Below are 14778 nucleotides of genomic sequence, written 5' to 3'. Positions count from 1 at the left end.
CTCTTTGCCATGTAGCCCTCGCTGTTTCACTGTATCCATAATTTCCCTTTGATTTCAGAGTTCCTTTCACTGTTTCATCATGCCAGAGCAACAAAACTACAATCAAACATTTCCTGATGAATCAAGCCATGCTTGACCTGGTGTCATCTCTTGCTATCTCACTCTTTTTCAAGTTTTCCTATGCACCTACTCCCTTGCATAGACTCACCTCCCACACAGCCGCTCCCTCTGTCTTAGGCTTCTAATAATTATTATTGTAATTACATTTTTTTTATTTGGTTTTGCTCTCTGTTTGATAGTGAATATGCAGTTTTCACAGAGTGATTATGATCATCCGTCACCTCACTAATGACATTAATCCTTCAGTCTGTAGTGGGCTGCCGACTTAGGGCCATGCAGATGCCCATATGTGTTTCAGTTCAGACACAGCAATATAGCTGCTATAGCCATTGAGACAACAAGTCTGTGCTGTAGCAACCTCAGCTTTAATGGATTGCTGCTCCTCCAGTGGAAATACAAACACACAAATTAAATGCTTGTCTTGAGCTGGGTTTGTTGTGTGCCGTCTTAGGGTAATGCAATTGCGGTGCAGCATGAATACTCACTACATTTCCATGCGGATGACTCTTTATGACGTTAGAGCTGAACTACTAAAGCCGCTGCCTTTGTTAAACACAACCCTCCTGGTATGAATATACACTGGTGGCTCTCTTTTTCTCTAAAGTGCAAGTTTGGTTATTTGCTGCTTGGGGTTCAAAAGAAACACAGGGAAGGGGAATTTCAATTTGTCAGCTCTCAACTAGTGTTTCTGCAGGCTGCTCAGACTACAGCAGAGCAGCAGGTAATACACTGTGTGAGCCTGTGTGCTCGTGTGCGGCAGACCGCTGTTCAGAGGTGTGCTTGGTAGTCACAACAGGCGTTAGGCACATTTTTAGAACATGAGAACAAAACAAATATATGTCAGTCACAGATTTGTTTGTGGAATAACTGACACCAATTCATTAAAACACTATGAATATGACAACTCAAAAACAATTGGATGTTTTTCCATGAAATTTGGTACATACAGAATTGTGCTGGCTTTGATGATCCCCTAATTTGTACTCCACCAAATATACTCCACTCCAAATATCTCAACACCTATCACATGGATTACCCCAAAGTTCATGGTTCCTAGATGAGGTACCCTAATTACTCTAATTACTAAATATATCAGCCTCTGCTGCACCATTTTTGACCATTCTTCTTTTAATCTGTCTCCCAACTTCATTATAATGCTATACTAAAACACTAAGTATTCTTTAATAACAGCATGAGGGATACAGGGGATAATAATAATGTCAATAAAGGCAATAATGGTTAATGACAAATAGCATCTAGAAAAAGATTCCATTCTGTCATAGGTCAAAATTCACATAAGGAAATGGCTGATTGCAAATAATGTTTTATTACAGTGCACAGTACTGTACTCTCATCTCTGACGCAATTATGGGATGAGTTCATTACTAAACAGTCCATTACAGAGCCATGGCTCTCATATTTGCTGAGGCGAAAGCAGAAGTATAGGAATATTTCTTGCCATGATAGAAACCTTCTGTTTACAAATCCCGATAGTTCCACAGCAAATTAAATTAATGATTATCTTCTTTTTTTCTTGCTGGAGAAATGTATTTTTCTGCAGCATCCCTCAAATTCTACTTAATATCTCTCATTAGACCATCAGAAATATTGTAGTTTAAACATAAGCTAAAGGGCACAAAGGTGAATAAGTGGGGAAATTGTTTAAAAAAACAGCCTGTTCTTGCCTGGGTTCATTGTCTAAAAGAGAAAAAAAGGATTTTAGGCAAGATGCCCTAAAACCCAGTCTACTGGGAGCTCAGGCGGTTCATAGGGAGTAAAATAACACAACTCTTATTTATTCTATGTGTGGAACTTCTTCTCTCTACTGTTCTTCTGTATCAGGCTGTTTACAAAACTAACTCAGTTGGCAGCAGAAACACTTGCCTTACTCTCAGAAGCCAACTTGGGACAACATCAATGAGTAATTGTCTTCACAAACCCCTCACAGTCAAGAGATAAGAGCCTGGAAATGTCACTAAGAGTTCTAAAACTAAAAATACCTGTATTTACTTACTCTAAGAGGGGATTGACCTGAATGTAATTTTTTTTTTGAGTCATAAAAGAGAATCAAGAATTACAGCAAATCCTTCATCCCAGGCTATTTGTTCTGACATGGATTGTGATGTCTCACTCAAGAGTTTCACTCCTCAAAGTTAAGTCCTCAGGGCTGCATATAACCACTGCTACACACCGTCTTAAAGCTAGTTCAAGTCAGAGTGACCCTGTCTGAAAACTATTAGCCACATACAAGCTGAAAAGGAACATATTAAAGCTGTCTGCAGTCGAGAAGAATTTGGAAATCAGGTAGAATTAAGCAACCAATAATATCTGTGTGAACCTTATTTAATGCCCTAGATGAACAACTTATTCTGTATGTGCAACAACAGCCCTGGAGAGGTGGTTGCAGTATGCAGATGACACATTCAGGAGGGGGATTAAAATTCTCTAGCAGAGGTGGTAATCGTGCCTGGTCTTTTTGCTTTGAGTGCCAAGGTGTCCCGATGATAGTCTCATTAGTCACATCCTCATAATACCTGTGATCATTGCCCGCTCTGACCCCTACTACACTGTTAATGTTGAGTTGCCAAATCCAAGTCCCGGCCGCCTCAGCTTAGTTGAACTTTCTACTCTGCTGCTTGATGTATTGCCCACCTTCATGACTGAGATGTATTTAATCAGTGAGATCAATAGCTGTTACCGCCATTGGTCTTGTGAGTCTCTTTCATGGGTGAGGCAGGCACACCTCATTTTTGTATACGCTGTAATTTTTATAGATAGTGTAAGCTGCTAAGGGCTGTTTTTACATTACCATTAGGAAAGACTGTTTTGGAATAATGTAACAGCAATGACTGATGAGTTGTTTTTACTCCTTGCAATCCATCAGAATAATTTTATGTTTTGCCCAGAACCTTGGCTGAAGGCAGACAGCACCTCTCTTCCAACTTCACTCCTACCCAGACTTCACAGAGATTTGAACTTCTTGAACTTGCTTCTTTGTTCATTTTAATAGTTAGTCTCACAGTCTAAAATAGCAGCCGCAGAATTTTCATGCTGAGTTTTAATGCTGGAGCAAAGTAGTGTAGCTGAAACGAAAGTTTTTACCTTTATGCTTTCTGTGACCTAATGGTTAATGTGTAAAAGTAAGATTTAGAGGTAAATGTGAGTTTAGAGAGTAGGAAAGGATTCTTTAGAAAGCAAATCATAAATGCTTCCCAATTAGCTAAATTCATAACATAAACTAAATATAATACGCTTCATTAAATAGATAAAAAATTAATAGGATATTCTTAATACCTGGCAAACAGAATCAGTGGGTGAATTTAATTCTGCATGCCTGTGTGAATTTATGTATATATATATATATATATATATATATATATATATATATATATATTAATATTGAGTTGTTCACATTTGATAGAGATACTGTATCGTAGATACTGAAACTCTTTCTGCCAATAAAAAACCTGACATTGGTTCATGCAGTGACAACCTTTTCAAAGTTTATAGAAAGTTGATACAGCCACCACTGTTCACCGAATATCACCCTCCAGCACCAGTCCAACCCCACCAAAGGGCGATCGTTTTGGCTCTCAGGTCACAGTCATTGTCCTTAATGGCAGACTTCTGCTGGGTACAGTCTTAGGGCACTGTGCGAAGATGGTGTGCAGAGTTCCTTACTGTGTGACAAAGCCCAGTGAAGGTGACACCATGATGAAGACTTTAAGGGACTGAGTTTTTTAGCTTATATAGTGTATATGTCTACTTCTGATATAAAAAACTTAACTTTAACGAAATTCAGGGCTGAAATAATAACTGGGAATGTTTTCTGTTCACAGAAAAAAAGGTCCAGTCCAAAATAAAGCCAGGGAAAATAAACAAAATTACTAGCACCTTTACTGTAATGGCTTGTATGGTGCATTTACAGGATTATGTACATGTCCACAGTATAATTTCTCTTAGTACAATACCACAGTGGCGCTACACTCACCATTCTGTTGCTCTGAGCTTCTCTTTTTAGAAATACCATTTTCATTCTGATGAAGTCATTCTGATTAGTTATACTTTGCTGTGCTTTTTGTATGTTATCCCACTACCCTTCCTTCAAAAACTGTATTTCACAATGAAAATACCCGGTTTGTAAATTCCTAATAATTTCCCAATAGTTTTCTAGGAAGGATCCTGTAGAGAATCATGTAATGCGCCACTAAAAATGTAAACCAAATAGAGATTGTTCAGTTGATACACCAATTAAATTATTACAATTAACTGCTAAGCTAGCAATTAAATATGAATAAATATTCACTTAGGAGCTGTTTCTTCCAGAAAGTTCCTCTGGAAATCTGCTTTTAAGGGATACTCCACCAATTTTACAAATCAAAGTGTGTTTACAGGTGTTGGGAGTACCACTGCCTGTGTGAAACGAGTTGTATGATGCCTGTTGTGTCTCCTGAGAGAGCTGCACAAAATCTAATAAATTTCTTCAAGTGAAGTCACTTGGGTCAGCTTTGGTTGGGGCTGAAGAAAGCAGTGAGGTTACTAGTCCTCTGTAGCTGGCTCCTCATCTCGGCTACATTAGCAGCTACTAGTATAACACACCCGAATCTCCCTTTGAACTGGCGGCAGTCAAGATGAATTGTGGGCATTGTAGGCCCCAGGTTTTGACGAGGAAGACGAATGCGTGAAATCTAAAAGACTATATGTCTGGTAAATATTCTGGTAAAATTAACACGACCAACTGAACTAACAAAAATACCTGTCTCAGAACATTGTCGTGAATTTCCTTGTAATAAATACCAAATTACATAGTTCTTCTCAGGAAACTTTCAAGAAATTATAAAGAAAATAGAAAAAAATAGAATGGACCATTACTGCAGGATTTTTTTTGCCTCTTCAGCAGTAAGAATTTTTGATCCAATGCAGAGTTTCTAGTTTCCAAAAACTTTGTAGTAATTGCTATGTAAATGTGTCACAATAAAAGCCTTCCAGGGAAATTAGGTGTTTTTTTGCTGAAAAATGTGACATGACTACTTGTTGTAACTAATTTTTGGTAAAATAAAAAATATATATAAAAAATAGGACATCTCTGTGTCAATGGACATTGCATTTGGAACTTTTAAATTCTTTCTGTTCCCTCACGAGTCAACACTATCAAACACTAAATACAAATTCACACTGGGGAGAATTTACTTCACCTCCACAAACAAGTCTTCTCATTCTACTGAAATTAATCAATTTCAGTCATAGTCCTAAAAGCTGGGATGATCCTGCCCTTATGCCCCATTACTACTTGACGGGCTTTAATGTGGAACAAGGGGAGAAAGAGTTTGGCTTGCGTTTTGGTTCACAAAACATTAGCAACAGTAATTGGCAGCAGATCAGAAAACTAGAAGGTTTCTTATTGAGTTATGAAAATATATACCTCAGTAATAGGTGGATATAGGCATAAAGGGCCATCTAATTTGATAAATTATTGAAAACTACAGGTTCTAGTGAATGTGTTGTGAGTAACACAACGCTAGAGATGGCTCTAAGTAAATCCCATGCAGCTAATTGTGTTGAGGAAAGAAAAGAGATGAAAGCAAAAAAATCTCACCTTCTGGTCGTGACTGTAGGCTAAGGCCCAATCCTCTTCAGTGGGATGGAATAAAAGGCTAAGGACGTAGAAAGTGAGGCGGTACTTCTGGTAACTGGCTCCCTCATCAGAGCTGATGAGCACGCTGCTCTCGAACTCTGGATCGGTCAACACCATAATCTGAGAGTAGAAAAAAGAGAGAGGGAGGGGGAGGAGGAGGAGGAGGAGGAGAGCGTGCACACATGTAAAGGGAGTTGGTATGAGTTTTTGAAGACAGGAGAAAAAAGGATTTGAAGGGCGAGTTTTGAGTAAAGAGGTGGAGAGATAGGGAGATGAGAGAAAGTAGAAGAGCGATGTTAGAGGCAGGAGCAGTGTCAGCAGAAAAGTCCTGGCTTTTGGCACATGTCAGACTTATGCTTGGCAAACAACTTCGCTTCATTTCATGAGTGTGACTCTTTACTCTTTTGTTGCCATGGCTCTGAGACTCTTTCTGTGCACTCTGAGGTGCAGACTTGGAGTTTTCATCATCATTCTCCAAAATAAGATGATGCTTGTTCACAGCAATACGAGCTGAAATAGTGTATAAACCAAAAAGTAAACCTGAAGTACACAGGTGGGATGAAAAATCATTGAATTATTTGTCCTTATATATAACAGCAGTGTGATGGAGCTTGTAGTCTAGGTACATTAAGTGCTGTACAAACACGGGATTAAGCAACCATGCATGAATCTGCATTTACTGTATGTTATTTTCTTTATCAGCTAGTCCTTTAGCATGTCGTCTCTTAGCATTTATCCTTCCAATAAAATTCTAATTTCAAATTTAAAAGTGCCACAGTGGCAGAAGCTCCAATTTCATGCTTGGAATATTTCTGCCAGAGCAATCACAGTTATTACAGAATTCAATAAGACCAGGAATTCCACACTGCATATTTCTTTCAGTTAATGACATTTACAGTCTTTGTGGAAGGAGATAAAATGATCACACGAATTCTTCCTTGACTAAAGAAGAGGTGTTTGAATAGGTGTGTAATATATTTTAAGAAACTGGTATTCTTTTGAATCAGACTATGCTACTGAATACATTTATTCACGTTGAAAGGTTATAAAATTTAAAATGTTGGGGAAAAGCCCATTATCAGAACATTTAAGTGGATATGCTGCATTTTTGTATGCTTGTTGGCTTTACAATAAGGTCTCACTTTATACATCATAAAAAAAATTGATGTGTTTATTATAAATATACGTTGCTCTTCTAGGGTAACATATTTTACAAGTCCTCCCAATTAGATGACAAAATATGTCATTAGTCCATGCATACATGCATCTAGAACAACACTCATATGCCCCTATTGGCAGGTCAGGTCAGTTTAAGGCCAGGTAAGGTCAACAATTCTGGTCATACATAAAAAGACCTAACCAGCAAGCCCCAACCATATGTGGACTTTGAGACATCACCTGACTTCTTGCTTTACTCCCACCATAATTGCTATGGCCACATATATCGTTTTGGGACACTTGATGAAATGACTAATTTTGTCTTTTTTTCTTGGGAGGACAATCTTGACATATACTCCTAAACCTTTCAGAATCAGAATCAAAATTAGCAAAGCTTTACTGTCCATAACCAGGCAATAATCTGTCTGCCTTTGTGTGACGGTAGGTAATGTACAGTGGGATTATTGGGCAATTTTTTTCCACTGAAAAAGCAATGAGCTAAAAAGACTGTGCCTGGGTTTTAAGAGAGGCAGAACTCAACTCAATTTCTACACTGTCACCAAGACACTATCAGAATGGAGTGGAGTAGCCAACTCCACAAATGACGCATTTACGCTAGCATTGCTAAGGGACACAACTATGTCATGGCAGGTGTATTCTTCAGGACCCCAGGAAGTGCAGAGTTGATAGTGAAGTTGTGTGGACGATAGTCTACAGAAAGCTGCAAACTGGATTAACGCAGGAAAGCAATCAGCCCCTACCCACAGGCCCATTTTGAACGGACACTGCACTAGTTCAATTATTAATATAAAAATATGGACTGGTGCAGCTTTAGATGTTTATCTCTTAGTATGGAGTCTTTAATTGGTCTCAAACTACAAATCCCATGCATCTCAAAGGATTGTGTGGTGCAATTGTGCGTAGTGACTGCGCTCCTGGTCCAAATGGCTGTGTTTTCTCTCGTCTGTTCTGTTTGAATTGGAAAAACAGAAGCACATTTGTCACTGACAGAAATGCTAGCCCTCTTTCCAGAGCTTTAACTGGGAACCCTCCCTGGTGGTGATTTAGATAAATTGTTTTTCATTAAGCACCAATAAACAGGCAGCACATTCTCAACTTGGATTTCTCATTGGCCCAGGCTCGCCGATCTGGCCATTCATTACCCGTCACTGTGTAATGCCAAGGCCTCATGATATCTGCCAGTATCTTTAGGGCTTGTCAGATGTAATTTACAGTTTTTAAGCAGTAATCATTTTCTATAATATTAGAGTAAGCAGCAGAGTCTATTATGAATGGGAAATTACATTTCACCATGCCTTATTTTGAGTCAACTGTCAGGACTTTCAGTTAAATAGAAAAGTAGAAAATGCCTAAGGAGGTATATTTACATATTGTATGTTTCATATTAAAATCATTCCCTTGCTCTCTATTCAAGCCTTGTACTGATTGATAAGTATTATGTTCCCCTCGCTATGCTCTCTGTGTAACTATAACCTTCAATTGCAGTGCTTTTAGCTCATCTTTTCTCAAGCCTTGTTCAGGGAGGCTAACAATGTGCTCTTTTAATACTGGGAATGGGGCCTGGAAAGTATTTTCAGATTCACATTACTCATTTACCGCCATGGAAGTGCAAAAACAGCCACATTATTTCCCAACCTTACACATTATCGTAACAAGGCAGTTTCTGTCTGTCGCCTCTGCGATTAGAAAGAACCCACAACGAATGTGAAGCCAATACAAAGGAGCAGCAGCCAGTTTCTCTCCTGCCTACTAAAACAATCTCCCTTAAACAATAATTACTCACTTCCAAAATCACAGTGACCGATAGCATTAGAGAGGGGTGATTAAGATTTCCCTCACAGCATCCATTCAGCTTTTGTGAGGCAGCTGGCCAGTGAGGAGGGTAGCAATACTAAATCGATAGAGGTTGGAAGGATAACCTTTGTGTTTTATCAGCCTGATGTTAAGCTGTGCATAAGCCGGAGCACAGAGATAGAAGCCGGTAGTTGTCGGATCATGAGGTAAGTGGAGGTATGGATCAGAGACAGAGAGAAAGAGAAACCCTGCAGCAAATGAATCACGTCATGCCAAATCAATTGAGCTTAGTCTGTCTTTGACGGGAGGTTTTAACAGAGTTGTCGCTGCAATATGCTCATTAACCATGGATCAGGACTTAATCACCCACATTTAGCTATCATGTTTTCTCTGTCTTGCTTCCTCAATGGCATTTTAACTGTGCATGTCTTCATTTTTAAATTAACCTAATCTACCAGCCGTTCAGTCAGACCGTTCGAGGACTGAGTGCAGGTTGAGCTCGGAAAAAGACATCAAAATACAGCCAAGAAGATTCATGGGAGGTGTCATTTTCAGAGGCTTTGTGCTAAATGTCATTACTATCATTCAAATCTATAATGTGACATTGTAAAAGGTCACAGCTTCAACTTATTTCTTGGTCAATGTAAGAGAAAAAAAATTTACATATGCTTCCAGAATTGCCCCATTGGACATATAACGAAACCTTTATTACGGTTGAAAGAAATATCTCAAAGAGCAGCAGACGATTATATCTTACAGTGAGTGATTAGGCATCCAGACTCTTTATCTGGTAGAACACAGGCAGATTCTAAATAAGGCCACTCAGATGCAAGGCAGCAGCAGAGGAATGTAGTCAGCATACAGGCAAACTTGCATCCATCTACGGGATGGCAAATCGAAATAATTAAATCAGAGATAAGGTGCAGAGAGGGAATCGGCCCATGGGCAGAGCCAGAGGTCAACCATTAGAGTAAAATATCCTCATGAGATTGCTACTAGTTCTCGGCTGTGATGACTCACTTACCCCGTAACATGCCCACAATCAAATTTAGTTTTTTTCCATATATTGGATTTTAAAAATATCAAATATCCTAAATGTATTTTGGTAAAACTGATATCAGAAATGTATTGTTCATAGGTCTTATTTACATCCTTTATATTGTTTGACACAAGTGTAATATGTAATATTATTGGGAATAAAAAGTTTATCTTATCTTATATAACCAAAATAATTTTTAAAAAAGTATGTCACATCAGCAACAGAGAGAACTTAAGGGACTACATTCCTGCTATGCTCTTGATGTGGAATTAAATGTTATCCACATAAAAAAGGCAGGAGGACTGAGTCATGAGGAGTAATTGGCGCCAGCTATGATCCGTTCCTCACCCTGACACGGTTTAGCTTAACAGTCCTGGGATCCTATTAACTCCCGTGCCTGGCAAACGTATTCAGGGTCAGTACCTTGGCTCGACATTGGAAAAGTGAGGCTGACGAACCCAGGCACCTCCACAACTCCGACCACATCCTCATCAGACGCAGGAGTCATGCTTTATTTTCTGTAAGTTTGTTGATGCCACACAGATTCTTTATTTATTTAACATGTATCTGACCAGGTTAACCTGAACAAAATTATTATTTTCAAGGAACCACCTGTCATAATGCAGGGAAATTCTCAACTCCATTATCAGAGGGCCATGACTTGCTCTATACCACATCATTATGATGATGTCCTATGGTTTAAAAGTTTCATAGATTCTTGAATCTGTGAAGACCTCTGTCTTTATCACCTGTGTGCTCCTTTTCAAATGTTGTCAGGAGACAAATAAGTCTGCATACTAAAGACTCATATAGACTTTAATTTTTAAAACCCCAGCATATAAATCAAAACATTGTACATCATTTAGATTCATAGACACTGTTGCTAAATGATTCTGTGTCTTGTTATTCTGAATTGCAAGTTTAACATGGGTTAACACAAGACTATGTAACTATGGCAACTATGGCCATACGTGGCAGTTACAGCAGCTATCACCAATATTTGTGTAAGAACAGTGTATCAAATGACAATTTGAAAGCAGCAGACATTCAACTGACATTTATCAAGTAGCCAGACTCACAAGTCCAAACGAATAACGTTGCTCCGTAAGTGCTGGATGTTTAAATAGGCAAATGTTTGCTAATTTTCGCTATATCAACTTAAAAGGTGATTATATGTCAATGTTGTGTTCACAACTTGTTTCAACTGCCCCCAAGAGATAATGTCCAGAGAAAATTTAATATTCTTTTGAGTCAGCTGTTTAAAAACTGACTTTGTGGACTGGAATCACAAGCAGAAAATGTCTGTGTACCTCTTATTTCATTTTTTGGATGAAACCACTGGAATCTGTCACTTGTTAAAATGTACTGGAACAGTAGCGTTGTAGAAAGGAGTTAAAAAGGCAGTGAACTCACACAAATGTGGTTTATACAGAGATATATGTCTTGAGTGAGCTTACATTAGACAACAGTAGCCACAGTAAGCTACAGTACTGGTGATCCCAGACCAAGCAAGCCTATAGCAGTAAAATCCCTGAGTGTATGAATTGACTGTATGAAGTAAACTTTTTCATTTGTAAGAGAAAGAGTGTGTTATTTCATCTTTCAAGTCCTCCTTTAACTGCTTATCATTTACACTCACCAAACACTTCATTAGGAACGCCATACTAATACTGGGCAGGACCTCCCTTCTCTCTCAGAACAGCCTCAGTTCTTCTTGTCATGGATTCGACAAGATATAGGAAATATGTCTTTGAGATTCTGGTCCATTTTGACATGACTGCATCACATCCTTTCTGCTGATTTGTCAGCTGCACATTCACGCTGCCAATCTCCTGTTCTGCCACATCCCATAGGTGTTCTATTGGATTCAGGTCTGGTGACTGGGGAGGACACTGAAGTACACAGAACTCAGGTCATGTATCAAGGAAACAGTTTGAGACTTCTCTTGCTTTGTGACATGGTGCATCATCATGCTGGAAGTAGCCATTCGAAGATGGTAAATTTTCGCCATAAAGGGATGAACATGGTCAGCAACAAAACTCAGACAGGCTGTGGCATTCAAATAATGTTTGATTCATATTAAGGGGGCTTAAGTGCGCCAAGGAAATGTTCCCCACACCATTACACCACCAGCAGGATCCTGGACTGTTGACACAAGGTAGGTTCGGTCCATGGATTCATGCTGTTGACGCCATATTCTGACCTTAGCAGATATCTAGATTCCAATTTTGTGGCCTCAGATTTGTGTTCTTGGCTGTCAGGAGTGGAACTCGACGTCACCTTCTGCCGTTGTAGCCCATTCACCTCAAGGTTCAAAGTGTTGTGTATTCAGAGATGTTTTTCTGATCACCACAGCTGTAAAGAGTGGTTATCTGAGTTACCATAGCCTTTCTGTCAGCCCTAGCCAGTCTGGCCATTCTCCTCTGACCTCTCTCATCAACACGCTTCCGTCCATAAAACTGCCGCTCACTGGATGTTTTTTGTTTTTGGCACCATCCTGAGTAAACTCTAGAGACGGTTGTGTTTGAAAATCCCAGGAGATCAGCAGTTTCAGAAATACCCAAATCAGCCCCTCTGGCACAAACAATCATGCCACGGTCAAAGTCAGTGAGATCACATTTTTCCCCATTCTCATGTTTGATGTGAACTTTAACTGAAGCTCTTGACCTGTATCTGCAGGATTTTATGCATTGCACTGCTGCCACATGATTGGCAGATTGATTAATTGCATGAATTAACAGGTGTACAGGTGTTTTTAATGAAGTGCTCAGTGAGCGTATTAGCTGCACTAAAGTTTAAAAAATCTCTGGTACTTTATCTAAATTGTACTGTAAGAATCATTCTTAATATATTATATTGTTTTTAATGTGATGTTCATGGTAAATGTTGATTTTGTAGTTAGCGGTCACTGATTGATGGCCAATTTGCTTGAGTAATTGCCCACACTACAATGACTCAGACATGCTCTTTATACCCTTTCATGGTTGACATTAGTGAAAATATTCACAGAATGACTTGTTGTTGCAACTAATTGCTTCTATTTGTCATGTCAAACTCTCTGTAAAACTATAATGTTAATGTCTCCTGCTCTGTGTTACCAGAGGAACAGATCTGTTTAAGGCTTCGTAAACTGCATTCAATCTGGCGTAATTAGCAGTGGAATGCTAACAAGACCTCGGTAAATTAGTATTTTTATATTATATTCATTTTTTTAAGATACAGTACTAGGAACATACTGATACAGAAAAGGCCTTGGGACAGTCTGTTCTATAGATCGGAACTAGACTCTTACTCTAACTGAGTTGCTTAAAGAACTGTGACCTCTTGGCTATAATTCCACTTGTCTATCAAATCGTTGCTCTGAGTACCATACAGGTAGAGTTCAAAACACGGGGGAAAATCAGATTTACCGCCCGATGCTATGAGTTGTTAATCACAGTACAGAGTTTAAGGGATTAGAATGTTTCCTATTAATTTATATAAAGTATGTGATACAACAATGAGCATATTCCTTAGGCTATTCAGTAACCTGCACGATTCAATTCAACGAATGTGAAAGCTGAATGTATACTTTTAAAAACAGGAAGGTTAGGAAGATTCTTTAAGTATTTTTTTCATTAAATAAAAAAACAGAAAACAAAGGCAGATAGTGGAATGTACAAACCATATACTGATAAGTTAAATCAATTTTTGGGATTTCAGGAAAAAATTTAATGAAAAGTAATTGACAGAACTCTCAGGCAGATTAAAGACGCTGGCAGACGGTTGGTAGCTGGCAATGCTCATACTTTCTGGCTTTCTTTTTTGTAGCCTGATAGTCTTAAAATTACACTTTTATTGGTTGTTAGAAATATTCTTATACATTACAGATAGAACTCATTTCTGGATTGTTCCCTGTGTTAAACTGGCAATGCCATAAATTAACACAATACCCGTGGTGTCCAGAGATAAAATTAAACCTAGCCTTCAAATAGTGACCAAAGCTGAGCAATAAATAAATAAATAAATAAAGAGGAAGAGGTATCTTTACCTGTATATTGCATGTTATACTCCACATGGTAAATTCAGCATAATGATTTTCCAAATCACTAATTCCATCTGTAGAACAACAGACTCCATTCTGCTGCTCTGCAGTCCTATTTTTTAACAGAAATCCGATTTTCATTCACTAAATAATTTTAATTACTTCTTCTTTGCCATTTTTTCAATTGTTTTAAAATTACTGTAAAGGAAAAAAAAGACCTCTTGAAGATGTTTCAAATCAAAGTCTCAAAAAATAGTCTGACTGCATTCTGAATATGTTTTCATCTCATAATATTCAACATGTGAAAAAGAAAGTCCTGTCAGTATGTCAATATGTATACATCAAATTATTTACAATACTCATAATACAGAACTTAGATAATAATTCCATATCCATCACTGGGGTGCTATCAAATGCTTAACTCTTACAAAGAAAGTTCATCTGAATATAATGATGTAGCTAGTAAATATAATTATTTAGACATAATGTAAAATCATTATAATAATGCTTAGTAAATTGTCTTTTTGGGAACAGCTATTCTGTGGGCAGGTACACTTTTTTCTTGAGATTGTTTTTGCCTTTTTGCCTGCGCACCTGGTATCATGTTGGGAAGTACATACAGTACCTTGAAGTATCAAATCAAAAACCCACCAAGAACTGGAGGGATTATGCCACTTGAGGCTTTTAATGTGAAACACCTGTGCAGGAAGAGTGGAATTACATCAATAGTAAAACCAATCGCAAAAATGGCAAAGTAGACATGACTGGAATTATTTAGTGAATGGAAATTGTATTCCTGGCAAAACCAGACAGCCAGAACAGCAGAGTGGTGAGTACGACTTGACTCTGCTGTTGTACTGATGGAATTAGCGCTGTGCAAATGTGCATTAGGATGAATTCATCAGGTAAACACTGACTCAATTTTGAGTGTGGTTTAAAAGCAAATAGCATCAAGACTAAATTAAAACGGAGTCTTCTTACTATGAT

The 14778-nt window shown here is 38.3% G+C and overlaps 1 protein-coding gene across 1 annotated transcript in view; it reads right to left on the bottom strand.

The window, feature by feature from the left end:
• sorcs3 (sortilin related VPS10 domain containing receptor 3) overlaps window positions 1-14778 on the bottom strand; it is a 197553-nt gene that overhangs the window by 76164 nt on the left and 106611 nt on the right. Inside the window, exon 5 of the mRNA XM_040146070.1 lies at window positions 5717-5875. Coding sequence (XP_040002004.1) covers window positions 5717-5875 — 159 coding nt within the window. The remainder of the gene's footprint in view (window positions 1-5716; window positions 5876-14778) is intronic.

This window comes from Xiphias gladius, chromosome 15, assembly GCF_016859285.1.
Source record: "Xiphias gladius isolate SHS-SW01 ecotype Sanya breed wild chromosome 15, ASM1685928v1, whole genome shotgun sequence".
Taxonomy (NCBI): Eukaryota; Metazoa; Chordata; class Actinopteri; order Istiophoriformes; family Xiphiidae; genus Xiphias; species Xiphias gladius.
The sequence above is the reverse complement of the archived record's forward strand: the minus strand, read 5'-3'. Positions and strand labels throughout refer to the sequence as shown.